The sequence below is a fragment of the Lepus europaeus genome, chromosome 5 (assembly GCF_033115175.1).
Source record: "Lepus europaeus isolate LE1 chromosome 5, mLepTim1.pri, whole genome shotgun sequence".
Classification (NCBI taxonomy): domain Eukaryota; kingdom Metazoa; phylum Chordata; class Mammalia; order Lagomorpha; family Leporidae; genus Lepus; species Lepus europaeus.
This window is the reverse complement of record NC_084831.1, coordinates 122,073,478-122,100,082: the sequence shown is the minus strand read 5'-3', so window position 1 is coordinate 122,100,082 and position 26,605 is coordinate 122,073,478. Positions and strand designations below refer to the sequence as shown.

Here is a 26,605-nt window from a genome sequence, read left to right as displayed (position 1 = left end):
CTAACATGCCTGGGAAAAGCAGAAGATGGAAGTGAACTAGCAGATGGAAGATCTCTCTCTCTCTCTCTCTGTGTGTCTCACCCTCTCTCTGTACCTCTGCCTTTCAAATAAATAATAAACCTTTAAAAAAAAAAAAAGGAGGCCAGCATTTCCTTTGAATCTACCAAGCAGGTGAGCTTTGGTGGTCTCATTTTCTTAAAAAAAAGATTTATTTATTTATTTATTTGAAAAAGTTACACAGACAGAGGAGAAGCAGAGAGAGATAGAGAGGTCTTCCATCCGCTGGTTCACTCCCCAAAAGGCCACAAGGGCCAGAGCTGCACCCATCTGAAGCCAGGAGCCAGGAGCTTCTTCCGGGTCTCCCACGTGGGTACAGGGGCCCAAGGACTTGGGCCATCTTCTACTGCTTTCCCAGGCCACAGCAAAGAACTGGATAGGAAGTGGAGCAGCTGGGACTAGAACCAGCGCCCGTATGGGATGCTGGCACTTCAGGCCCAGGCATTAACCCGCTGTGTCATAGCACACCCCCCCACCCCCGGTGGTCTCATTTTTACGGTGGAAGAAAATTATGTTCAGAAACTCCAGTTACATCATGTGCTCAAAGCTCTAAAGCCATTAAGTAGCCAACAGGACTCAAACCCAAGTCCCCTGACAAGCAAAACCAGTTGCCTCCACTGCTCTATCTTGCATCCGTTGTGCTGCTATCAACTCCTCTATCCTGACAGGCACAGAGCTAAGTTCACCACCCTGTGCTTTTCTACTCTGGCTCCTCCAGAGCCTCACCCCAAGTGCCCCAGCTTCTGCCCTGACCTCCTTCCCTTCCCAAATGTAGAATCTTGCACCAGCATCCCGGAAAACATTTGACTGCAACATTTGTGAACTGCTTCCAGCTGGGCAGGTGGGCTGGAGGCCTGTGCTTGTGTTGTTTCAAGCCCTTGCTCCTCACATTGTGGCTCTAAGCAGAGCAACATCTTGGAGCTTATTAGAAATGCACACGCCCGCCCCGCATTGTGGCGTAGCAGGTAAAACTGCTGCCTGCAACACTGGCATCCCACATGGGTGCCGGTTCCTATCCCGGCTGCTCTACTTCTGATCCAGCTCCCTCCTAATGCGCCTGGGAAAGCAGTGGAAGATGGCCCAAGTCCTTGGGCCCTTGCACCCATGTGAGAGACCCGGAAGAAGCTCCTGGCTTCAGCCTGGCCCAGTCCTTAGGAGTAAACCAGCTGATGGAAGATCTCTCTCCCTTGTCTCTCCTCTGTGTAATTCTCTTTCAAATAAATAAATGAACCTTTAAAACACACACACACACACACAAAAGAAAGAAGCCTGCCCCAACCTTATGAAAGAAGCTTCCCAGGTGATTTGTTTGCACATTAAAGGCTGCAAACACTGAGACTGGAATCCCAGGGGAAACAGGCTCGCGCCTGCCTGCCTTGTAACTGACCCTCTGCAGCTCCTGGCTTGGCTAGAAGAGGCAGCTGTGAGGTGGCTGATGATGTAAAGAGAACTTGGATATTAAACCGCGACCAAGGCCTGAGTGATTATTGCAACAGAAGGAACCCTGGTTGTATTACAGCAACCGGCATCTGCCTGGTAGACATTTGAATGGGAGGCCCAAGAGATTTGTTACGGCAAGAATTTTGAAGTCTCCTGACTTTGCCAACAAAGCGGAAAAGTACATTTAACTAAATTGCAAATAGTGCACTGGCACTGTGCATATGTGTAATACTGACCAGGACACTTAAGGAAACCTGTTGTGACACTGAACTTACTCTTGACACACCTTCAAGGGGCCAGTGTTGTGGTGTAACAGTTTTAAGCCACTGCCTATGAGGCTAGCATCCGCTGGTTCGAGTCCCAGCTGCTCCATTTCCAATCCAGTTCCCTGCTAATGGCCTGGGAAAAGCACCAGAAGATGGACCAAGTGCATGGGGCCCCTGGAAGAAACTCCTGGCTTCTGGCTTTGGCCTGGCCCAGTCTCCAGCTGTTGCAGTCATTTGGGGAGTGAGCCAGGGGATGCACTATCTCTCTGTCTCTCTCTAACTCTGCCTTTCAAATAAAATAAGTCTTAAAAACAAATTGCTTCAAGAACTTGTGACAAGATCCTCTCCAACAACAGTAAGCACAAAGAAAAGGATCAGCCCGACAGCCTAGACTCCTGCACTGACTGCGTTTCAAACTGGAATGCATCTGTCAACACCAGCTGGAATCTAGCTGCTCTGTTGCAACAAGTTGGGATTTGCTATAGAAACAAATGGACAAGTCTGTGACCCAGCGGCCTCTATGGCTCTTTTATTGCAAGAGGACCTTGCCCAATGCCTACAGTGCCCAGGGCCCTGCATGCCTGTGGACAGGGCCAGAGGGACTCCTACAGCAAGGGGGAACTACCCAAAGAGCCCACACTGTTAGAAAGGCAAGACTTGTGAAATGCATGACCACGGATGTTAGGACAGCCAACGGTGAGGCCGGCCTCTGCTGAGGATACGCAGCCTCTGCAGGTCCCTCAGGTTGGCAGTCCAGGCTTGTTATCCCACCTTACAGGGGAGGGAGCAGAGGCTCAGGGTTCAGGGAGCCATCAGACTCTCCCGTGGATGAGGATGTGGACCTGGGGCTACATTCTGCAGTCCTTGCAGGGAGACGTTGCATATGCTTTGAGACAGGATCAGCAACCTTGTGAAAAGGAAAACATGCGTATTTTTCCTATGCAAACCTAGCAGCATATTTTGTTACAAAAGCAGCATACTTTGTTACAAAATCTTAAGGATCTGGATATGCTACAACATACAATCTGGTCTTTGTGTGGGTGAAGCCACAGCCTGATGCAGGCATCCTATATGGGTGCAGGTTCAGATTCCCCACAGCTCCACTTCCAATCCAGCTCCCTGCTAATGCGCACGGGAAGGCTATAAAACTGCCCACAACAGCCGGAGCTGGGCAGATCTGAAGCCAGGAGCTTCTTCCAGGTCTCCTACGTGGGTGCAGGGGCCCAAGCACTTGCGCCATCCTCCACTGCTTTCCCAGGCCACAGCAGAGAGCTGAATTGGAAGAGAAGCAGCCGGGACTAGAACCGGCGCCCATATGGGATGCCGGCGCTCCGTGCCAGGGCATTAACCAGCTGCACCACAGCACTGCCCCCCACCCCCTGCCTTTCACATAAATAAATCTTAAAATAAAAAAATCCAAATGCCATAGGTGTCTGGAATTAGAAATAGAATGACAGCAAGTCAAAGATATAATTGCAGTAAACTTTATTTGGCTTTATGGGAAGAGACCTCAGCTCAAGTTTTAGTGCTACCGTTTTCTTAGCTTATAACCCAGGCCAAAATGTAGTCTCAGATTTTGGCAAAAATCTTACTCTTTAAGGCTCAGCTCAAAGTCACCACCTCGGTGGAACCTTCCAGGAGTCTGCCCCACCTCCAACCCGCCCCTACTCGCGGGGTAGCACGTGGCTCCTCGGTACTCAAGATCTGCTGCAAGTGTTGGGTTCTACTGCCTTTTCCTACTATAACGGAGCTAGCGAGGCAGGCTAGGCACAGAGCCCGGCCGTTTGGCTGGAACTGAGAACTAATGCATCCGGAAGGTGGCCACTTGGTGCCACAACCCCCACGGACGCCTCTCCTGCCCACTGAACCCCAGCCTTCACGGCAAAGGCCGACGCAGGGCTCCAATCCCCGACGTGTCCCGGGCCACGCCACAGTCTGTAAAGCAGGCTGAGGTCCGGGGCGGACCCCTTGTGGGCACAGCCGCGCGGTACCCACGCTTCTCGCCCCCGGAAACCCAGCACGCTGCCAAGAACCGTGGGTGCCGAGCAAAAATACTCGTGGATTGGGATGGCGCAGAGGGCACCGAGACGCTGCGCGTAGACAGCCACACTTGACTGCCCCGGAGCCGGGGGAGGGGCCGGGGCCGCTCAGTTCAGCCGCGCGCCAGCTCCTCCCGGGCGGGCGGGCACCCACCGACAGCGGGCACACAAAGCCTGCTCGGCGAGCTCGGCGATCGGCTCCTCACGCCTGTGTCGCCGCGCGCCGCCAGGCGGCTCCGGATTGGGCGTCGGGCAGCGGCAGGCAAGGGACGTCAAGAAGCCGCACGCATCAAACCGCCGCGGGAGGGAGCGCGCGGAGGGGGGAGGCGGAGGAGGAGTGGGCCGGGGAGGAGGGAGGAGGAGGAGGAGTGGGGAGCGGGCGGGGGGTGGAGGAAGAGGCCTCGCGCAGAGGAGGGAGCAATTGAATTTCAAACACAAACAACTGCACGAGCGCGCACCCACCGCGCCGGAGCGTTGCCCGCGATCCGCGCCCGCCCCGTCTGTGCGGCGCGCGGGCGGAGACGCCGTGGCCGCGCCGGAGCTTGGGCCGGGGGCCACCATCGAGGCGGGGGCCGCGCGAGGGCCGGAGCGGAGCGGCGCCGCCACCGCCGCACGCGCAAACTTGGGCTCGCGCTTCCCGGCCCGGCGCGGAGCCCGGGGCGCCCGGAGCCCCGCCATGTCGCGATCCAACCGGCAGAAGGAGTACAAGTGCGGGGACCTGGTGTTCGCCAAGATGAAGGGCTACCCACACTGGCCGGCCCGGGTGAGCAGCGCGGCCCGCCGCCCCCCTATTCCCCTGCGGACTTGGGTTGCATAACACCCGTGAGGGCACGAGGGTTCCGCGCGGAGCCGGTGAAGGTGGGGGGGGGGGACGGGGAGGGCATTCGGGTCCCCGGCCCTGTCCCTGTCGCCTTCAAGCCCACCCGCCGGTTATATAATGGTGGAGGCGGGGGAGGGGGCAGACACCTGGCGGCTGCGGCGTCGGCGCGCAGAGGCGGGTGCGCGGCGTGGGGGCTCCGGGCGCCGGTCACTGCCCGGGTCCCCGCTCCTCGTGCTCGGGTCCGCCCCCGGCCCCAGCACTCCGGAGCTTTCGGACGCGCAGTTTGGGTCTGGGCCAGTCGTGTAACTCCTCCGCCCCACCCACAGGCGCCGCCGCCGCCACCCCTCTGGGGACCCCTCAGAGACCCCCAGTGCCGCCGGTGGTTGTCGCTGCCCCCCCCCCCCCCCCACCTCAGACTCCTTCTGTATAAACGGTTAGGAAGGGTCCCGGGCCAGAAGGGGATAGGTGGAGGCGGAGTTCGCTCCTGGGAAACTTTGCTTTGGGGCATCCGAGAGTTCTGAAGTTGGAGGGTCGAAGAATGGTTGGGGGGCAGCGTTAGAGCGGAGCTGCCTGGCCTAGAAATCACCCGCCTGGCCCATCAGCCTCAAGCTCCACGAGAATATTCCCCCATATGCTGCCAGGTCAAGTTGGAGACCTCGGGTGCCCGGGCCTCTAGTGGGATTGGAAGGTCCAGCGCCGACTTCTTTAGTGGGGGTGGGGGGAGCCTCCCCTAGATGTGAGCCGTCTCCCGCCACACCGGCCCAGACGGCCATGTGGTCGACTCAGCCCGCCAACGTGAGGGCTTTTTCTCTCTCCCAGCACCTGGCCAGGTGGGAGGGTGGGGCCCCAAAGCCGATCTTGTGGCGGTTGCCTGTTTTCCCTAAGGATTGAGACTGATAAGTAAGGAGGCGGGAGAGGTGGCCGGCGGTGGGGGGTGGGGGAAGGGATGCCGCGCCTCTGGCAACTTATTTCAAAGTTGGTGTGTGGAAGGGCCTTTGGTATTGGGTTAAGGGCATGACTCAGTCTCTACCGTGTAGGACTCCTGCAGAGTGAGATCCAAGGGCAGAAAGGGGTGGCGGGAGGGGACCAGGTGCCGGAGGACGGCCTTATGGCTTTGGGTTGCTCTAATCAGGCATCTGGCCCAGACCCTGCTCTGAGCTTCGGAAATTGCCTGGGTCTTACTCAGCGTGCCAGGGCGACTTTGGGGCCAGTCTCCGGAAGCCCAGGAAACCCTTGCCCACTCGGTACCCTCTTCTGAGGAGTGTGCCTGGGGTCCTTGTTCCTTGAAACTCAGATGGCTCACGAGGCCTTGGCCTGTGGTGTAGGAACCAAGTACAGAGCCGAGCAGGGCTCTCCCCACCTCCACAGCCTCCCTAAGGGGCTGGGGCAGGGACACGTGCGTGCGTGTGCACATATGTGTGGGAACACTCATGTACTTTACCCTGCACCCTTTGATCCAACTGGCTTCTTGGTCCAGATGCCAAGGCCCAGGTGGGCAGGGCAAGAACTGAACCCAGATCCCTGCTGCTGCTGCTACCTCCTGGGGGGTGGGACAAAGTCCAGAGGCTGGGCTAAGGCCTGGGAGGAGCCCTTTCTGGATCCAGTAAAAGAGAAAAGGCAGGGGCACACAGGACCCACGTTGGCCCCAGTGGAGGGTTCTGGCAGCACCCCCGGCAGCGCTCAGGATAGACAGCAGTATCTAGTTCCACTCCACACCTCGGGCTTCCAGACAGAAGGGTGGGATGCCCGAGGCAGCGGGTCTTCCTCTGTTGAGGCCTGGACCTTTTAGATAAAGTTAGAGTAGGGGTAGGGAGACTAGGCTGGATCTCAAAGAGACGTGGCGGCACCGTGTACCCTGGCTCTGGGATGTGACAGCCAGGAGGAAGGGGTACACTTAAGTCCCCTTAACCCCAGACCGTCTTAGTCCCTAGAGTGGCAGAGCGTGAGGGGTACACCCCTCTCCTGAGGGGGCTGAGGGGCCGCAGTCTCACAGACTGCCCCCTCCAGTCCTCAGCCACAGCGGGGGTGATTAGGGCCCAGTGCTTGGGAGTGCACCGCGGGGGCCACGTGGTAGGCAGGGCCCGCCTGGAGGGATGGTGTGACTCCATCTTAACCTTCCCCTTCCCCTCTGCCTCCTGCCCAACTTCCCGGGGGATCTCCAAGCACTTCATTAGCCTCCAAACTCAGGGATTTCCCCTCAGGTTCCTTCCTCCTCGCCCTACTTCCTGTTTCACAATCCCAGAAAACCTGAGCGGGCCAGGGACACCCCAGCTTTCCTCCCTCTACCCCCCCCCCCCCCCGCCACACTTTCTTGTCTTCTGCCCCAGATTTTCCGGTTCCTGGGTCAGGTTAGGCTCGGGCCCTGGGTGTGGTGGTCAGAACTCTGGCTGGCAACCAGCGTGTGCTCAGCCCTTCCTGGGGCCTTCCCAAGAGGTGATCCTGGACGCTGTTGACTCCTCCCCTCACCCCTCAGCCCTCACCTGGAAACATCTGGTTCCTTCTCAGACCTGGGGAGGGGTCAGTGGGCTCTGGAGGAAGCGATTTTCTGCTGGAGTCAGGCAAATTTGGGAGGGTAGGGGCGCGTGGGCTGGGGCCTGAGGAGCATCCCTGCAATGGCTGCGAGGTGGCACAGCCCTGGTAGAGGGGGTACAGTGGGCTCCCCAGCACGGTCTGGCCCCACCCCGCTCCACTTAGCCCTGACTCACTGGTTCTGAGTCACAGCCTGGCTATAAAGACACCGCCTGGGAGATGAGTGTATTGGGGTACAGGGCTCCCTTGAGACCCCATATCCTCTGTGTCTAGGAGGAGCCAGTCCTACCCTGCACTTCGAAATGCATGAAAAAAAATTTTTTTTCCTTTGTAGCTTGAGGGATGGAGCTTCCACCCCGAAGGGATTTCTCCCCCTTTTGGGGTAAGAGGTTGGGGGCCCCCCAGGCCTCTTCCTTGAGGTGAAGGCAGGGGGTAGAGGCATCTTCTGGGGAAAGGGGCCCTCCCCTCCAGACCCATCCTTTATGAAGCCAGAAGTCAGCAGGGCGGGTATATCTGGTATGTCTCATGCTATTTTTACTTCCATCCGTCCTTTTTTCTCCCCCGCCCCTGGGGCTGGGCAGCTGGTGGCCTTCTGGGTCCCCTGCCACACCTTTCAGCTCTCTGTGGCTGAGTTTGCTCTCCATGCAGACCCGGGCTGGCAAGAGCTGGCTGGTCGGGTAGCTGCTTTGCGGTCTGGGCTCCCAGAGCTCATGGCCGCTCATTTCTGACCCTTCGCTCCACGCCCTCTCCTTGAGCCTCAGTTTCGACTCTCGCTCCACACCCGACTGCCAGCGTGTTAATGCGCTGGCTCAGGTGTGGGCGCCGAGGCCGCGGGGACCTGAGTTCCCGGCCTTCCCGGCCGCTCTCCGAGCCGAATCCCCGCCCCCACCCGGCTCCTTCCGGGTGCGCACCGATCACCGAGAGGCCTGGGGAAGGGCCTTTGCTGTTATTGTCCTGGGCCCGTCTCCCGGGACTGCTAAGCCCTGGAGGCCCTCATTTTGTTTCTTGCTCCCCCCACCAGAGGAGGGAGGGTGGGGAGCTAGCTGGTAACAGGACCCAGGTGTCCTGCCCTGGGCCGGCTCCGCCCCCACTGCCTCCACCAGGTCTGGCTTCTGAGAAACCATCCCCCCACCCGCAGCGCGGTCCTCCGGCCCTAGGCCCTAGCTGTGGTTTCAGGCGCAGCCTGGGACCCAGGTGCCAGACTCTAGGCTTGGGGGTGGGGTGTGAGTGTCCCCTCCTCCCCAATCCGGAGAGAGGACCTGGGGGGGAGGGGCGGTCACATTCCTGGTTGCTGAGTGGCCCTGGGGGCGGGGTTGGGTTGTCATGGTGATAGGGATCCTGTTTGTGGGGGGAACTGCGTGCCTTTCCACCCCCTGCTTTCACACCCCAGCGTCTTCTGGCTGTGGGGAGGGCCCAGTTTGTGCTGGGCCTTCCTGGGGGGAGGGGCTGGACCTCTGTCCCCAGAGGCCACAGGGCAAGGGGGGAGGTGCCCACACGGCTGAAGACGCAAAGACTAGGGCAAGATGCCCCTCAGATTCGTGCCCAGGGCCCCGCCCAGTCTCTTGGGTGTAGCTCCACTCATTCCTATCCACCCGGCCTGCATGTCTCCCCAGGCTCCAGTCGGGCCCTGTGTCCCCCGTCTCTCTCTGTGTTAATCACTGCCTTGCCCTGTCTGTCTCCTGTCTGCGCATGGGGCCCCAGTCAACATGGCCACCTGGCCTCTGTCCGGCGGGAAGCCGGGCTGCTGCAAGTGTTGCTGGGAGTTGTAGTCCCCACTTACCCCACCCCACCCCCAGCTCAGCTTGGCCCCAACTTCCAGGGCCTCATTTGGAGAGGCTGGCTGGGCCAATTTCCGCACGGACCTCTGTACCTCAGGGTTCCCCACCTCCAGGACATGGTGGGCAGGGGGTGAAGGCGGGAAGTGTGGTCTTCGCTAGCTTGCCCCGTGGTTTTGGATGGACCTCTGGACTCAAGTTTCCTCATCTGTAAAATGAGTTTGACTGTTTCAGTGGCTCTGGAAAGTGCTCCCCAGAAGCCTTTGGGGACTGCTGTTGGAGCGGGTGTTGAACAGGCAGCCCTGCGGCCTCTCCTCCACTTCAGCCAGAGCAGTCTGCTCTTCTTTGGTTCATGGAGGCATTCAGCAAGTGTGTTGTGCACCTACTACGTGCTGGGCGCGGTGTGGAGGATAAAAGCAGACCCAGTGTGCACAGGCACTCATCGGGTGCTAAGTAAAATCAGAACCCAGAGCGCTGCAAGGAGAGGTGTCAGGAGAGGTCTCCCTGGCAGCCGAGGTGGAAGGCTGATGACAGCAGGTGCACACAGGACGCACCGCAGGCCGGCTCACGGCCATTCGAGCCTTCCAACGCCGTGGCTCAAGTACCGTGGCTAGCTGTACTTCCAGATGAGGAGACTGAGGCCCAGAGAGCTTCCCAGAGCAGCCCAAGCTCGCACACGTGGTGACGGTTGGGATTCAGACCTTTGCTGTCTGAACAGCTTGGAGCAGCTCCAAGAAGCCCGCCGTGGCCACACTGGGGGACAGGTTGTCGTGGGGACAGGAACGGAGGCCAAAGCTATAGTTTGGGACAGAGAGCAAGAGATGATGGTGGTGCGGCCAGGACCACAACATGTTGGGAGGCTGATTTGTGAAGGAGCGGCGAGAGCTCCTGGGTTTCTGATAGGCTTTTGTGTCTAACTTCATTTAAGCAAAGTTCCGCCGACAGTGGCTCGGCGACCATGTTGGTGGGCTGGGTCCCTGTGTCTGGCTGGCTTGGCTACCAGTGTGTACCAGAGGATGCCGGCCCGGGCTCACTTCTTTCCCCCTTGCCCTCCCCAGATCGACGAAATGCCTGAGGCCACCGTGAAGTCAACAGCCAACAAATACCAAGTCTTTTTTTTCGGGACCCACGAGACGTGAGTGAGGGGCCCCGGTGGGCTCCCGTAGGGAGGGCCCTGGGAGGACGGCTTTGGGAAAGGAGGTGGTGATGGTGCCCCCCTCCCCCCTCGGGGCGAGGGGCCCGAGAGCACAGTCTCCCATCTCTCACCAGGGCATTCCTGGGCCCCAAAGACCTCTTCCCTTACGAGGAGTCCAAGGAGAAGTTTGGCAAGCCCAACAAGAGGAAAGGGTTCAGCGAGGGGCTGTGGGAGATCGAGAACAACCCTACTGTCAAGGCTTCTGGCTACCAGGTGAGCTGCCGTCCGCCCAGAGACCCCCTGGAAAGCAGGTGTGCTGGCCGTGGGCTCCCGGAGCCCCAGGTCCGCAGGCGACGCTGAGCGTTCAGACGCCAGGGCTTTCAGGGTAGGAGCAGATGGGGCTGGGGGGGCGGGGCGTCCTACAAGAGACATGGGGGTGTGGGTATGCCGTGTAGTTGTGTTTGGGGGCAAGCACACAGCATGGAGGCGGTAAGTGGGGCCAGGCCTCTTTTGGGCCCAGTGGGAGTATAGGACATGGCCTTGACTTTCCACGAAGGCTTCCAGGAGGAGGTGCTCGTGAGCCGGGCAGGATGAGGCGGGAGGGTGGGGGGCGGGGGTTGGCGGGGAAAGGGTCCCAGCTCCCTTTGGGAGAAGTTGACCCGAGGTTTTGCCTCCTGCTCCAGCCCTCCCCCCTCCTGCACAGAGCCCTGCCTGCCCGGCCAGTGGGTTTATCCCGGGGCTAATCTGCCAGAGGTGGGTCTCAAATCACTTGTGAGACTGGGCACCTGGGTGGGGGCGGGGGCGAGGTGGGGAAAGGAAGGAGTGAGTGGCCGAGGGCGGGGTCCGGGGAGGGGGCGCGGCCTGAGAGCCGCTGGTGCCACTCAGGCCCTGCTGTCTCCCGCCGCAGTCCTCCCAGAAAAAGAGCTGCGTGGAAGAGCCGGAGCCGGAGCCCGAGGCCGCGGAGGGCGACGGCGACAAGAAGGGCAGCGCGGAGGGCAGCAGCGACGAGGAGGGCAAGCTGGTCATCGACGAGCCAGCCAAGGAGAAGAACGAGAAGGGGGCACTGAAGAGGAGAGCAGGCGACCTGCTGGAGGTAACGGCCCCACCGCCGCATCCGGCTCCTGCAGGCGTCCCCAGCCGGGCAGGGGCGCACGGGCCAGCACTGCCGCTGGAGAGGCCAGGCCGGGTGGCAAGACCGGACCGTGTGGAGGCGGCTCGGGCCTCCCCCCAGCCTCAGCCCCGCCTTTTCTCGGCCAATCCTGTCTAGGACTCCCCTAAACGTCCCAAGGAGGCAGAAGACCCCGAAGGGGAGGAGAAGGCAGCAGCCACCTTGGAGACGGAGCGGCCCCTGCCCGTGGAAGTGGAGAAGAACAGCACCCCCTCGGAGCCGCCTCAGGAGGAGGAGGAAGACGAGGAAGAGGCTGCCAAGGAGGAGGCTGAGGCCCCCGGCGTCAGAGATCACGAGAGGTGAGGGCGGGCCGCTGGGCTGGGAGGGCCTGGCGTGGGAGCCCCTGGGGACGCAGGGTGGGCTGTCCGAGCCCCCCAGTAACCTTCTCCCCTCCAACCTCCCCACAGCCTGTAGCCACCAGTGTTTCCAGAGGAGCCCCCGCCCCCTGTTCCTGCTGCTGTCTGGGTGCTACTGGGGAAACTGGCCGTGGGCTGCAAACTGGGAGCCCCTTTCCCACCCCAGCCTGCTCTTCCCTTCCGCTCACTTCCCCCACTCCACACCCAGCCCCTGGAGGTGGACCTGCATGGGACAGGCCACCTGGCTCTCACTGCCGGGTCTTTCCACCCGTGAGATCAAGGCAGGGCCGTGTCCTCAGCTCCCTGGGATGAGATGCGGCCACTGGGTCCCATCCTGCTTAGAGCTGTGTCCACCTCCTGACATCCCTCTCCCCCTCCCCCAGGCATTCTGGACCTCTGGGTTGGGATCAGGGGTAGGAGTGGAAGGGACAGAGCATAGATAACAGGGTGGGCTTCCGGGGCCTGGGAGAGGCAGTCCTTGGATGGGGTGGGGGCATTGTTTGAGCACAGGTTCCATCCTCCCACACCTTTAACCAGCTGCCTAGATTCAGGGAAAGTAGGACAGCTTGTGGCGGGGAGGGGGGGGCCTTCCATAAATCCTTGATGATTGACAACACCCATTCTTCCTTTTTGCTGATCCCAGGGACTTCTGGGAGTTGTAGTTTATCAGAAGATTTGGGGGCTACCAAGTTATTTGGGCCAAGGATCTGAGATCTGAAGGGTGGTCGACTTTACCCATGTGGGTGGGATGTTGAGCATCCTTTAGATCTCAGGGGCCAGAGATGGGATGCCCTGGGGAGATCCCCGGCCACCCTTTCCCCTCCCCCACAGTGCTCAAGGCCAGCCTACAGTCATATATCACCCAGACAAAGGAAAAGACACATTTTTTAGGAAATGTTTTTAATAAAAGAAAATTACAAAAAAAATTGTAAAGACCCCCCCGGACCCCTTTGTGTGCTCTCCATTCTCCTTTCTTCCCCACTGTTGCTCCCATGTTTGAGGTGCACTGGGAGGCTCCCCTGGTATTCCAGGGCTCTGGTGTCCCGGTGTCACTTCCCATCCACACGCCCCACTTGTCTCCCTCGGTGTTGTCACCAAATCTGATCTGTAAGCCACTGAGAGGACAGAGGGAAGTGAGTGCCTGCTCCCAGCCTCTTGCTAGTGGTCTCTCCACGCCTCCCTTCTGTCTCTTCACCCTTGCCCCTCCCCCTCGGGCTCTGATGAAAAATTGCTGACTGTAGCTTTGGAAGTTTAGCTCTGAGAACCGTAGACGATTTCAGTTCTAGGAAAATAAAACCTGTTGATTACTATATTGGATCTTGACTGATTTCCTTGGGGCTGAACTGAAGGGAGGGGGAGCAGGCGAGGGGAATGCGAGTGGCTGCCAATCTTGGATTTGAGGGAGGGGTGTCCACCCCCATTCCCAGGTGTTGGAAAACCAAAGCTCTACGTGAGGCCAGAATCCCAGAATACATCATGCCATCCACTCTTTTTTTTTTTTTTTTAATTCATTTTTGACAGGCAGAGTGGACAGTGTGAGAGAGAGACAGAGAGAAAGGTCTTCCTTTTTGCCGTTGGTTCACCCTCCAATGGCTGCTGCGGCCGGTGCACCGCGCTGATCCGAAGCCAGGAGCCAGGTGCTTCTCCTGGTCTCCCATGGGGTGCAGAGCCCAAGCACTTGGGTCATCCTCCACTGCCTTCCCGGGCCATAGCAGAGAGCTGGCCTGGAAGAGGGGCACCCGGGACAGAATCCAGTGCCCCAACCGGGACTAGAACCCAGTGTGCCGGCACTGCAGGTGGAGGATTAGCCTATTGAGCCGCGGTGCCGGCCTGCCATCCACTCTTACCTCACATGCCCGCCCACTGTGCAGTGTGGGTTTTCCCCATGAGCACCTGGGAGGGTTAAAAAAAAATTAAGCATGGGGCAGGCCTTGCGGCACACTAAGTAATGCAGCTTGGGGTGCTTGCAGCCCCCATTTTAAAATGCTTGACTCAGGTCCTGGCTACTCCGCTTCTGATCCAGCTTCCTGCCGATATGTCTGGGAGGCAGCAGATAATGGCTGGAGTACTTGAGTCCCTGCCACCAATGGGGCAGACCTGGATAGAGTTACCAGCTCCCGGTTCTGCCCCGGTGTTGCAGGCATTTGGAGGAGTGAGCCAAAAGATGGAAGATCCCTGGCTCTCCCTGTCACTCTGCCTTTAAAATAAGTTTGCACAGGAAGTGGGGTGTGTGAGGGTACATACCAGTGTTGGCCACAGTCCACTATGTTCACGGTCAGTGGCTGTAGAAACGAGGCTGATCTCCGAGAGCAGACCAAAGAATGGAGAGAGAATACCGCTGTAACCCTTTCTGCTTGCTAGTGTTAGGAATGTCTGCCACCTTAATTGGGGGTGGGAGGTAGGAGGTTAGGCGGGGATCCTCACAGTACTCCCCCAGTCACATGGAACCAACTCCACCAGCCCATCCCGGAGTTTCCTTCCAGATCTGACATTTTGTGACTGGATCATCTTAACAAACATCAGAAAAGCCCACGTTTCATCCCTTCCTCTAGAAAGTCGAGGAGTTTTTTAAATCAGCCCTTTAGCAGAGAAAGGCGAGGAAAGTGTTGGCTGTGGTCTTGTCTCCAAAGAAATTTCCTTAGCTTTGAGCAGGAAGCCACAGGCACCTAGAAAATGGAGCCATCCTCTCTTAAGACTACAATCCCCAACGGCCCCCATGTAGAACATGCGCAGGAATGTGCCGATCGCTTCGGCCTATCCTGATTTGCCTTCAACTCCCGACATGCTTCACGGTGCTCTCAGGATTTCCTACTCGGGTTAGAGTTCCTGTTTTCAGCTTACCTCGTAGTGGCGGACTACAACTCCCAGCATGCGGAGAGGCTAAGTTCGTTGAACTTCCGCTCTGCAATTGGACTACATTTCCCAGAAAACGAATGGGTCAGGTGGGTGGGGCTGAGGACCCACGTGCCAAGGTGACGGGCGGAGGCGCCAAGGTGCAGCGGGAAGCGGAGGTGAGGGCTGCGCTGCCCAGAGGTGTTGCACCTCGTGGGTTCGTCGGGAGGCAGGTGCGGGAAGGGCCTGCTTTTTCCCTTGCTGTGGCTTAGTAGCCTACCCGGGGTTTCTCTGCTGGAAGCTTGGAGCGGGTGGGTACTGAAGATGGCCCCGGGGTGAAGCTCGCGGCGGGAAGCCTTTGGAGCTGTGACCTGAGGGCGCAGACATGCGACCTCATTACCTTGCCTGGCGCCTCCTGAACACGCAGTGAAAGCCCCACTGCGGAAGGCGGGGCTCCGGCCTCTTCCGATGTGGGGGAGACCTAGGGGCGTGCTCCTGAGGTCTGCCGCAGCCTGAGACCTCTATGACTGAGGTGGGAGGACTGCTCGCAGCAGCCGCGCTGGAAGCCTTGGGCTGGCCCCGCTAGGGCTGCTCATTCCCGCCGCCAGGCGTTGCTTTCCTTGTCTGTAAAGCGGGCCTTACCGTGCTTGTATCCAGGCCCTTCCTTCCTTGAGCAAGGTGAAGCCCGAAGCCAGGAATACTGAAATTCCCAACACTAGGTTTGTCACACAGCAGGCCCCATAGCACTTATGGGTTCCTTGTTTATTCATTCTCTTTGCTTGTCTTACGCTCTTACCTCAACCAGCATTAATTAATAGTAGAATCAGAACTTTTTTTCATACTGATATATAAAAAGAAGAAAAGTGACCCCCTGTATTTAAATAAACCAGGTGATACTTTTATTTAAGATTTTATTTATTTATTTATTTATTTTTTTTTTGACAGAGTGGACAGTGAGAGAGACAGAGAGAAAGGTCTTCCTTTTTGCTGTTTGTTCACCCTCCAATGGCCGCCGCGGCTGGCGCGCTGCTGCCGGCGCACCGCGCTGATCCCAAGCCAGGAGCCAGGTGCTTCTCCTGGTCTCCCATGGGGTGCAGGGCCCAAGCACTTGGGCCATCCTCCACTGCACTCCCTGGCCACAGCAGAGAGCTGGCCTGGAAGAGGAGCAACTGGGACAGAATCTGGCCCCCAGCTGGGACTAGAACCCAGAATGCCGGTGCCGCAGGCGGAGGATTAGCCAAGTGAGTGTCGGCGCTGACCTATTTATTTATTTGAAAGTCAGAGTTACACAGAGAGGAGAGCCAGAGAGAGAGAGAGAGGTCTTCCATCTGCTGGTTCACTCCCCAACTGGTCGCAACAGCCAGAGCTGCACTGATCAGGAGCCAGAAACCTCCTCTGGGTCTCCCACGCAGGCCCAAGATCTTGGGCCATCTTTTACCGCTTTCCCAGGCCACAGCAGAGAGCTGGATTGGAAGTGGAGCAGCCGAACCCGAACCGGTGCCCATATGGGATGCTGGCACTGCAGGTGGCGGCTTTACCCGCTGTTCCACAGTGCCAGCCCCCAGGTGACACTTTCTTTAATGCATGTGGTTAGACAAATGCAGATGTTGCAAAAAGGAACAAAAATGGAAATTAACAGTTTCTGAGAACAAATACATTAGTTTGTTTCCTTCCCATAAATATTTATCCCTGTGCCAAATGCACACACAGACACATATAATTTACCCAACACAGAATGCTGCTGTCACTGTGGGTCGCACGGGACAATAGCAGAGCAGAGATTGGAACCCAACGGCCAACAGGGAGGCAGGTGGCTGACCCCAGCCCGGGGCCCTTTACGCCGTGATGGTGCACTTTATTTGTACTTTGTAGTTAGGGTTCCTTCTGGCCTGAAAAATGAGATCAACGGTATCTTTGCTTGTCTTCGGGCTAAGTTAGATGATACAGGAAGGCACTTAGCCTGGCCCTCGGCATGTAGCAAGTGCTCGGTTGACAGAAGCACTTTGAAATTTGCCCTCCCTTCTCTCACTACCCCATGAGGTTGGTCCATCACCTAAAACTGTCAGGCTTAGAACACATATTAGTTGGGAATTGTAGGGCCAAGTAATCCTTGAGTCTGGGGTCTTGTTCCTTTAGAACAGCTATCTGCAGGAAGAGAGGTTAGTTCCTGTCTGAGGATAGGGATTGAAGTGAGATACGGACTTTAAACAAAAAAATTTATTTATTTGTTTGAAAGGCAGAGTTACAGAGATGCAGAGGCAGAGAAAGAAGGAGAGGCAGAGAGAGAAAGAGAGAGAGGTCTTCCATCCACTGGTTCACTCCCCAATGGCCAGAGCTGTGCTGATCCGAAGCCAGGAGCCAGGAGCTTCTTCCGCGTCTCCCACATGGGTGCAGGGGCCCAAGGACTTGGGCCATCTTCTACTGCTTTCCCAGGCCATAGCAGAGAGCTGGATCAGAAGAGGAGCAGCCGGGACTAGAACCAGCGCCCATATGGGATGCCAGTGCTGCAGGCAGCAGCTTTACTTGTTAAGCCATAGTGGCGGCCCTGATAGGGACATTTTTAACCCGTTTTTCTCTCTACTGCTGTTGGTTTGTTTTGCCTTTTGACCCTGTGCCAGTATTTTTGCTCCCTTACCTACTCCTATCCAATCCCGTTGTTCATGCTTTCATTTCCTAACTTTATTGAGTACCTACTATGTGCCAAGCACTACTGGGATGTGCTGGCTTCAGGGTGAGGCAGGTAACACGGCCCCTGGCCTTCATGAATTGAACTTTGAGGTCCGCTGTGTGTAGGTTCCGATGCTGACTCCCTGTGTCTGTGGGTGAGGTACTAGCCTGTCCCTTCCTCTCTGAGGTGGAGGTAAGTGTCATCCTGTGAGGATGCAGTGAGATGAGGCCCTGAGGAACGTCTGCCCTGTTGCTGTCCATCCGCCCGAACTGAGGAGCCTTCCACTGGTGGGAATTTTCCGCAGCCTCCAGCCATGCGTCTCTCTGCCCTGCTGGCCTTGGCATCCAAGGTCAGCCTGCCCCCCCACTACCGCTATGGGATGAGCCGCCCAGGCTCCCTGGCAGACAAGAGGAAGAACCCCCCAGGCACCAGGAGGCGCCGAGTGGCCGTGGAGCCCATCTCCGATGAAGACTGGCATCTGTTCTGTGGGGACACGGTGAGCGCCTCAGGCAAGGGGCAGGAGGACCGGGAGGCTCGTGGGCAAAGATCCCCTCCCTGACCCTCGCGTCTTCCCACAGGTGGAGATCCTAGAAGGCAAGGATGCTGGGAAGCAGGGCAAAGTGGTCCAAGTTATCCGGCAGCGAAACTGGGTGGTCCTGGAGGGACTGAACACCGTAAGTGAGGAGCGGGCACGGGGATGCTCAGGAAGCCGTCTCCACTGGGAGCCACCCAGGTGGCAGGAGACTGGCTCAGACCACTGAACCATCTACTTTCCAACTGGGGCTGGACGTGCTGAGCGGCGGCGGCAGGCCCTCACAGCCGCCACGTGCTGATGCTTGCCCTCTCTTGGACAGCATTACCGCTACATTGGCAAGACCAAGGATTTCCGGGGAACCATGATCCCGAGTGAAGCCCCCTTGCTCCACCGCCAGGTCAAACTTGTGGATCCCGTGGACAGGCAAGCACATGGCAGCTCTCGTCTGAGGGTTTGTCAGCACCCGAGTCCACCAAGGAGCTGCCTGTAGCAGCCATTCCTCCACAGGGAACGGGGGGTTTGGGTGCTCTGGACTGAGGGAGGCCGTCTCCTGGACATGACTCCCTGAGGACAGCCCCAGTGGAGAGGGAGAGGACCAGGTGATGGTGTTTCCAACCCCTGGCTCCACTGCTGGGCTGGAGGGTGGCAGCAGGGCCTGGCTTCCTGGCCAGGCTCATCTCTTCTGTCCACCAGGAAACCTACTGAGATCGAGTGGCGATTCACTGAGGCAGGAGAGCGGGTTCGAGTCTCTACAAGATCAGGGAGAATTATCCCCAAACCTGAATTTCCCAGAGCCGATGGCATCGTCCCCGAAACATGGATTGGTGAGGCTGGGCGAGGGCTGGGGAGGTGGGTGCTGGGTGCCGGGTGGTGGGTGGTAGGAGGGTTGGGTGTGAAGAAGCTGGCGAGCCCTCCCACCCTTCTTTCCTCGGACTCCACAGATGGCCCCAAAGACACGTCGGTGGAAGATGCTTTAGAAAGGACCTATGTGCCCCGTTTGAAGACACTGGAGGAGGAAGTGATGGAGGCCATGGGCATCCAGGAGACCCGGAAACACAAGAAAGTCTACTGGTACTGAGCTGAGGATGGCGGCTGCCCCTCAGATGCCAATAAAGAGCCAGGAGGCCTCGCGTGTATAGCTGTTGTCTCTGGCAGGAGGGCCTCCACTCCCCACACACCCATCTCGGGGGCTCAGGGAAAGAAGCTGATGGAAGTCAGGCAGCCTCGCGACAGACGCCAAAGGGAGAGCCCTCTGCCGCCCGTCAGAGGGCTGTGGGCAATGGCGCCAGGCCGGACGGCACTTCTGCAAGCGTGCCACGGTGGGAGGAGGGGGCACAGCTCTCCTTCCCACAGCTTATGCACACAGAAGGGAAATAGTCTTCTACTTTTTAATAACTTAAAAACAAGATTTTACACACTATGACATCACACACAAGCTGAGGGGCAGCAGGATTCCGGGAGGAGGCGGGGAGCTGGGCCACGCCAGCATCCAGGTGCTTTCCCGAGGGACTGCACATGTCAGCTGTCTTCAGTCTCCAAGACAGAGAAAGCCTGCCCCAGGGGCATCTTGGTGGCCACCAGCACCAGGTTTCTGGGAGACAGCTCAGGGCTGAAGATGGGCAGGAGCTCAGCATGGAAGCCTGGGGGAAAGGCAGGGCTAGTCAGAGGCGGAAATGACCTGGCCTGGATACCGCCTCTTCACTGTCTGCAGGCACAGTCCCCACAGGCAGGCTCCAGTGGACTGAGAAGGCTGTCCTGGAGGAACACAGGTGCCTGAGGCACTAAACGCAGGCGTGAGGGGGTGGGGGGTAGATTCCTGCAGTGGAGTGGAGGTCCTCGGTGCTGGGATGGCTGCTTTGGTAGGAATCTGCATTTTTTGTTAATATTTATTTACTTGAAAGAGTGACAGGGAGAGACAGAAAAAGATCTTCCATCTGCAGATTCACTTCCCAAATGGCTGCAACAGCTAGGGCTGGGCCAGGCTGAAGTCAGGAACCCAGAACTCCATTTGGGTCTCCCATATGCATGGCAGGGGCCCAAGAACTTTGGCCATCTTCCACTGCTTTGCCAGGCACATTAGCAGGGAGCTGGATTGGAAATGGAGCAGCCAGGACACCAACTGGCACCCATATAGGAGGCTGGCGTCCCAGGTTGTGGCTTAACCTGGTTTGCCACAGTGCCAGCCCCATAAAAAAGTAATTTTAAAAAGAATCACCTCAGGGGCCAACACTGTGGCAGAGCAGGTTAAGCCAAAGCCAGCATCCTGTATCAGAGCGCTGCTCCACTGATGAGGCAGCTTCCTGCTAATGCACCTGGGGAGGCAGTGCAGGTGACCCCCCTTCCCCCTGCTGTCCACAGGAGACCAGGACGGAGTTCCTGGTGCTCGCAATCATTTGGGGAATGAGCCCACAGATGGACAATCTGTCCATCATTCTGCCTTTCAATTTTTTAAAAAAGATTTATTTATTTACTGAGTTATGATAGAGATTTTCCATCTGTGGGTTCATTCCCCAAATGGCCACAACAACCAGACCAAAGCCAGGAGCTTCATTGGGGTTTCCCAAATGGGTGGCAGGGGCCCAAGGACTTGGCCCTCCGCCACAGTTTTCTCAGGCACATTCAAGGGAGCTGGATTGGAAGCACAGCAGCCAGGACTCAAACCAGTGCCCACTACAGGATGCTGGCATCGCAGATGGCAGCTTAACCTGCTACGCCACAGCGCCGGCCCCTTAACTCAATCTTTAAAAACAGTATTCCCACAGTGATAAGACAAGCCGACTAGAAGTGGCAGACAGGACTTGAAGGAACCCCAAGACTCCACCCATGTGGCCCCGGGGCCCTGCTGAGTCCACCCTCACCGTGCTCCTGAAGGTAGAGCAGCCGGTCCAGCAGGATCAGCGTCTCCACCAGTGGGGCCAGCAGCAGGGCCAGGCTGAAGAAGGCGACCACGCGGTTCTCCTGGGCCTGGTGGGCTTGAAGGGCAGCCAGGTTCAGCGGCAGCTGGGGGTCCAGGCCTACTCGCTGTAGTCCCCTTTGCACGTATCTGTGAGGTCCACCATGGACAGCACTCAGTGTGGTTTTAGGAACCTCCACCTCCCACTTAATCTTTGCCTGTTCCTAATTCAATCCCAACTGTGCTGACTGTCCACCCAGAAGTGCACTTGTGAACGTTTCCATGTGAGCTGACTGTCTGGTAGTAAACCGGTCCAGAGTTTATTATCTGCCAGTTCTGTGCCATTAGTTGGCCATGTTTAGTATTTTAAAAACTCTGTTAGCCTCCTGGTGAGATGGTCAACTCCCTTTTAAGGAAACTGAGAAGCTGCCAAGGTCAGAAAACTCTGAACCGGCCCACTTAATTCTCTGGGCCAGGCTAACAAGGCAGAAGGCAAGCCTCCCAGACCTGCCACCACGCCCCCACTCCCCACGCTCACTCTTCAATCTTGAGCTCGTGGACCCTGGGGATGCCCTGCACGCCTGGCCGCCGGAGCTCTGGCCGGGCACGTCGGATGACCGTCTCCAGGGCCGCACGGTAGCAGTGGGTTCGGAGGCCGGGGCCGGCTCTCTGCAGCCGCACAGCATACTCCTCCAGGGCATGGCAGGCCCCCTCACGTAGCCTGTAGGGCAGCATGTGGCCAGGCAGCCCAGCCACCCACTGACTCAGCGGGTAGCCGCCCGGGTCGCTCAGCTTCATGTAGCAGCAGCCCACGGAGGCCAGGGCCACCACCTCTGGGCAGCGGCAGAAGTGCCTGAGCAGGGTGGCGCTCAGATCCCCGCACGCGTGCAGGCCTGTCAGCAGCAGGCGGGCTCCACCGCGAGCCGGCTTCTCCAGCGGACGCAGAAGCTCCTCGCACAGGGCCGTGGGGTCGACCCACCTGACCACGTGGTGAGGGCAGTGGCGAGGGCCGCTTCTGACCTGTGCAGGGGGAGGGGAGAAAGGAGGCTGGGCAGTCTGTTTGCGCTTCCCAGGCAACCTCAGACCACAGGAAGGGGTCTGCCCTCCATTGCTTCCCAGGGAGGAACACGGGCAGGGAGGCAGGGCACGGGAGAGAGCTGGGCCGTGAATCAGAACGTTTGGGTCCACTATGACCAACTGTCCATCTTTTCCTCCCGGAGACCCAGTTTTCTTTTGTGTAGTGAGTCCAGTACCTGACTGGCACCTCACAGTGACAAGTCCGTATTGGTGGAAAGCACTTAGTAACTAGAAAGTGCCGCGGAGACATGTGGGGGGGTTTAGGGAAGGGGAACCTTGGGAGGAGGTGGCAAAAACCGGGACCATGTCATCTCAGCTGAGAAACCGGAAGGCGGTTTTCAGCCTGCACGCCCGACTCCAGCCAGGCAGCCCCTGCTCCTGCAGCCCAGCCTGCAGGAAGGGGCGGCCCACCTGTGGGTTCCTCCTCTCCTCTTTCTCCAGTGCTTGCAGGAGCTCCTGGTCCAGGCGCTGGGCTCTCTCCACCAGTCTCTGATCCCCCTCAATGCTCTTCACCGTCAGTCCCAGCCCCAGAGCCATGAAGCGCGACAGATGGCCCTGGAGTCGAGAGGGAGGAGGGCGTTGTGGCAATGTGGGTTAAGCCTACACGTGCGATGCCACCATCCCGTATCAGAGCGCCGGCTCAAGTCCTGGCTCCTCTGCTCCTGATCCAGCTCCCTGCTAATGCCACCTGGGAAAGCAGCAGAAGATGGCCCAAGTGTTTGGGCCCCTGCCACCCATGTGGGAGACCCGGATGGAGTCCCCGGCTCCTCACTTTGGCCTGGTCCAACCCAGCCCTGGCTGTCGTGGGCATTTGGGGAGTGAGGCACCAGATGAAAGAGAGATGGCTGTCTCTGTCTCTCTACCTTTCGAATATATAAGAATAAATAAATAATTAGAAAAAAAATGAATTCAACAATGAACTCACCTGGCCTGAGCCCACATCCACGACCTGGGTACAGCCTGTAAGGTCGCTCAGCTTCTTCACCAACTGAAAGAGGGGGGAGCAAAGGTGTCCTGGCTATGGGTTCTTGACTCCTGGGGCCAACGCTCATGATGAGGGTGGAGGAGCTGAGGTGACGGGGAGGGTGGACAGAGGGTGCCATGGAAAAGACAAGGGATGCAGGAAGCAAAGCAGAGGTGAGGGTCGCTGCTGACCCCAGGTGTAGGCCACTCTCCTGGCCCCTTGTGTCCCCGGGACAAGAGCCCTGCTGTGGAGCCGCGAGCGGACTGCGCGGATGTGAAACAGGAAGAACGCCAGCTCAGAGCTGCCAACGACCCCAGCCAAAGGATGACGAACCCAGGCGTCCAGCTTCGAGTACAGCAGCCTCTGGGCCTGCGTGTGAGCTCACGGGGCACCTAGCTCGGTCACCCATGGGCTCACGGAGTCCCTTGCGCTTCTGGGTACCAGCTGCACTCCAGCCACCTCCTTACCTCTCCCAGCCTCCGGATCTCATGCTGCTTTTTAGGCCTGACATGTTTCCGGAATGGAGCTGTTAGTCGGGAGCTCTGGCTGGGGTTCTCCAGGAACTCTGAGGGGGTCTGGAAGCCAGGTGTCCGGGTGAAGGCCAGAGCATAGGCTGTGGACTTCAGGGCCAGTAGGGTGAGTGGCCACACTGACCTGTACCTGAGATAGTCCAGTCCAGGCCTCCGGTGAATAGCCCTGTCGTATCCCAGGCGAACCAGCTTACAACCCAGGGGCCCCGGAGACCTTGTAGGACCCTCTACACCATGGCTCACTCAGCGCCCCAAGCTCCCCAGCCCAGGGTCCCCGTAGCAGGTACCTGGCCACCTCCCCTTCCCTAGGCATCCCCAGCAGCAATGTGGCCAGCTGTGGTGGGTCTAATCCATCCAAGGCTTCCTGCCATGAGCAAGGGAGTGTGCCCCACAGGTTGTCTGTGAAAAACTCCTGCAGGAGAGAGAGAAGCGGTCAGCAGGCTGTGGCCGACTAACATCCCCATTCTTCCCATCACTTGAAGGCCTCACGTGAGCACCTGCTTCTTTCCAGTACTGCAGCCCCAAAGGGTCCCTGGCAGCGACTAGCGGGGACCTCCTGATCATCTGAATTGGCTCTTCTCTGAGGCCTCCCCTAGCCTCCCCCAACTCCCAGGAGCCCAGACTGCATGCTGGGCACACAACCTCCCTTCTCATCTCTCTCTGTTTATTCCACACACCCCGAGTTTCTTAAGGGGAGGGAATGCGTGGTGTTCCGTCCCATGTGCACCCCCAGCACAGCTCCCAGTGGCTGCCATCCCGTATTGGCATGTTACCGTCCAGTAAGCTGCCCTTACGTGCGTCAGGCACTTGTGTATTCGTGGTCCTCTCTGGTTTCTCCCAAGTGCTGGGGCTATGTTCTCTTACAGGGCTAGCTCTTTTCTAGGCCCAGGCGATACAATGGTGAGGCAGACAGAGAAGGTTCTTGCTCTTACAGAGCTTACATTAAGAAACCCTTCAGACAACACTGGCGCCACGTAGACAACAAAGCACCAATGACACAGTAATGCCATGAGTAGTGTGTGGGAAAACTGCTTCAGGTAAGGGTGAGGACAGCAGACTTTCTGAACAGCTGACATATGTGAGCTGACACTTCAACGACGGCCAGGAATCAGACATGGAAAGAAAACACAGGAAGCCACAGATACACAATGCTTTCTATGCACTATTGTGAATATCTGACACGTATTCATGTACTTCATAAACAACCCAACCAGGCAGGTGCCACTTTCTCTCTGGTTTTACAGCTGGGGAAACTGAGGCACAGCCATTAAGTGACTCCTCCATCAAAAAGCCAGCATCTGGCCGGCGCCGCGGCTCACTAGGCTAATCCTCCGCCTTGCGGCGCCGGCACACCGGGTTCTAGTCCCGGTCAGGGCACCGATCCTGTCCCAGTTGCCCCTCTTCCAGGCCAGCTCTCTGCTGTGGCCAGGGAGTGCAGCGGAGGATGGCCCAAGTGCTTGGGCCCTGCACCCCATGGGAGACCAGGAGAAGCACCTGGCTCCTGCTATCGGATCAGCGCGGTGCGCCGGCCGCAGCGCGCCTACCATGGCGGCCATTGGAGGGTGAACCAATGGCAAAAAGGAAGACCTTTCTCTCTGTCTCTCTCTCTCTCACTGTCCACTCTGCCTGTCAAAAAAAAAAAAGCCAGCATCTAACAGAGTGGGCATGTGAAACTCATTTTACTCTAGAGTCCTTTACTGTAAAGGCGTAACCACCCCAAGGTGTTGCCTTTCTCTGCCGATCAGCCAGTGCAAAGGCCCGGATGTCAGCCGGGTCTGTGGAACAGAGACTGGGTGAGCACAGGCTAGTGAACGTGGGAAGTCAGCAGCGTGATGAGGCTGCAGGGGCCAGAGCACCCACGGCCCTACAAGTACAGGTTAAGAGTTAGGACTTCATCAACGCCCCTAGGAAACATGGCCGTATCACTGACATTTGCAAGGCTTCAGCCTGGCTGCTCCGGGAAGAACTGCTTAAGGCAGGGCGGAAGTTAACATGGACAGACTGGCTACCTAACCAGCTGGGGACTGATGATGGTGGCTTGGCCCAGGGCAGTAGCCAGAGCCAAACGGAGGAATCTGGGTCTACTCTGAAGGCAGAGCCAACAGGACTTGTTGACAGACTGTACCATGAACCAAAGAGCTGACTCAATGCTTCTGGGCTCTGAACAACTCAGTGGGATAATTTATGTATTATTAATTCTTCACAATGATCCTTCAGATCAGGATCCATTTCACAGCTGAGAAAACCAGAGCTAGGAGGAGTGAAAAGAATGAATGAATAAATTTGAAAAAGCCTGAGGTTGGGGCCGGCGCTGTGGCATAGCAGGTAAAGCTGCCGCCTGTAGTGCCGGCATCCCATATGGGCACTGATTGGAGTCCCAGATGCTCCACTTCCGATCCAGCTCTCTGCTGTGGCCTGGGAAAGCAGTGAAAGATGGCCCAAGTGCTTGGGCCCCTGCACCCACGTGGGAGACCCAGAGGAAACTCCTGGCTCCTGGTTTTGGATCAGCACAGGTCTGGCCATTGCAGCCATCTGGGGAGTGAACCAGTGGATGGAAGACCTCTCTCTCTCTGCCTCTCTGCATTTCAAATAAATAAATAAATCTTTAAAAACACAACAACAACAACAACAACAAGCCTAAGGTTAACAACGCAGGGGAGACAGGATTGTAATCCAAGTCTGATCCCACAGCTGGAATGGTCTACCGCACCACAAAACCAGGAATGCACTCAAAGCTTGATGAGCAAAGCTGGTGTCTTCTCAGAACAGCTCATGTGCTCCTAAGAGAGCTCCAAGGGGTTGCAGCCTGGCTGCTCTGTCCCTGTGTTTTTGTCGCCTAAGTATTTCTAAATATTAAGTGTATGCTCGAAAACAAGGGATCGTCCCAGTTTTAACCCCTCCCTGTACAGACCGACAGAAGAAAAGAGATCAGAGGCTAACTCTCTCCCCGCCCACACCCCGTGGCCTCACGATGATGTAGGCGTCCAGGATGGAACGGTAGAGCGCCAGGACACGGGTGAGGTTCACAGCTAGCTGCCTCCTCTCCTCGAGAGAGAGGCCCCGGGCGGAGAGGCCCGGCATCTCAGCGTCCAGCCGGCGGCGCAGGGAGCCAGTGCGCGGTGAGGAGGGATCCAGGGTCAGCACCACGCAGGTGCAGAACCCGGGCTGTCTTCCCGGGAAACCCTGCTGGGCGGCCCTCCGACGTCACAGGTGGCGACGTCTCACAGCGTCGACCGCACGTGGGGCGGGGGCGGGGGCGGAGGCGACGGAGCCGTGACGCCACAGAGGCGTGGCGCGGCACCACCCCCAAGGGGAGGGGCGGGCCAAGCTCCAGGGCCCGCCCCTTCCCGCCCACTGCTCCTCCTCTCCCGGAAGTGGAGGCTGGGGTCCCTGGCGCGCTGTCGTTCCGGTTTGTGGCGGCCTCACCACACCTTCAAGTTGTACCTCCACGGGGCTAGAGGGGCCGGGGAGCGTATCCCGCCCCCGCCCCCGCCCACGCCCCCGCCGCCGCCGCCGCCGCT

At 58.0% G+C, this 26,605-nt stretch overlaps 3 protein-coding genes across 9 annotated transcripts; 2 read left to right on the top strand and 1 right to left on the bottom strand.

The window, feature by feature from the left end:
- Positions 1-4,391: 4,391 nt before the first annotated feature.
- Positions 4,392-12,895, top strand: HDGF (heparin binding growth factor). Of its 2 annotated transcripts, none has more exons than XM_062192521.1 (6): positions 4,392-4,565; positions 9,985-10,061; positions 10,196-10,334; positions 10,969-11,154; positions 11,329-11,528; positions 11,637-12,895. In XM_062192521.1, exons 1-6 carry the CDS (start codon positions 4,479-4,481, stop codon positions 11,641-11,643), a joined length of 696 nt encoding a protein of 231 aa, XP_062048505.1. In that variant the 5' UTR covers positions 4,392-4,478; the 3' UTR covers positions 11,644-12,895. The 2 variants fall into 2 exon arrangements, with proteins under 2 accessions (XP_062048505.1, XP_062048507.1); XM_062192523.1 differs by lacking the exon at positions 4,392-4,565 and adding an exon at positions 7,562-7,667.
- A 1,603-nt stretch (positions 12,896-14,498) lies between these two features.
- Positions 14,499-18,766, top strand: MRPL24 (mitochondrial ribosomal protein L24). 4 transcript variants are annotated; one of them, XM_062192519.1, is made up of 6 exons: positions 14,499-14,596; positions 17,272-17,581; positions 17,664-17,759; positions 17,940-18,043; positions 18,314-18,444; positions 18,562-18,765. In XM_062192519.1, exons 2-6 carry the CDS (start codon positions 17,399-17,401, stop codon positions 18,696-18,698), a joined length of 651 nt encoding a protein of 216 aa, XP_062048503.1. In that variant the 5' UTR covers positions 14,499-14,596; positions 17,272-17,398; the 3' UTR covers positions 18,699-18,765. The 4 variants fall into 4 exon arrangements, with proteins under 4 accessions (XP_062048503.1, XP_062048502.1, XP_062048504.1 ...); XM_062192518.1 differs by having other exon boundaries at positions 14,500-14,596; positions 17,390-17,581; positions 18,562-18,766; XM_062192520.1 differs by having other exon boundaries at positions 14,552-14,650.
- A 236-nt stretch (positions 18,767-19,002) lies between these two features.
- Positions 19,003-26,494, bottom strand: METTL25B (methyltransferase like 25B). Of its 3 annotated transcripts, XM_062192511.1 has the most exons (9): positions 26,055-26,142; positions 23,879-24,173; positions 23,372-23,496; positions 23,022-23,214; positions 22,516-22,578; positions 22,002-22,145; positions 21,052-21,533; positions 20,479-20,663; positions 19,003-19,260 (listed from the first exon to the last, which is right to left on the bottom strand). In XM_062192511.1, the coding sequence occupies exons 3-9, from the start codon at positions 23,395-23,397 to the stop codon at positions 19,139-19,141; spliced, it is 1,215 nt and encodes a 404-aa protein (XP_062048495.1). In that variant the 5' UTR covers positions 23,398-23,496; positions 23,879-24,173; positions 26,055-26,142; the 3' UTR covers positions 19,003-19,138. The 3 variants fall into 3 exon arrangements, with proteins under 3 accessions (XP_062048495.1, XP_062048494.1, XP_062048496.1); XM_062192510.1 differs by lacking the exon at positions 23,879-24,173 and having other exon boundaries at positions 26,055-26,492; XM_062192512.1 differs by lacking the exons at positions 23,022-23,214; positions 23,372-23,496; positions 23,879-24,173 and having other exon boundaries at positions 26,055-26,494.
- Positions 26,495-26,605: the final 111 nt, after the last annotated feature.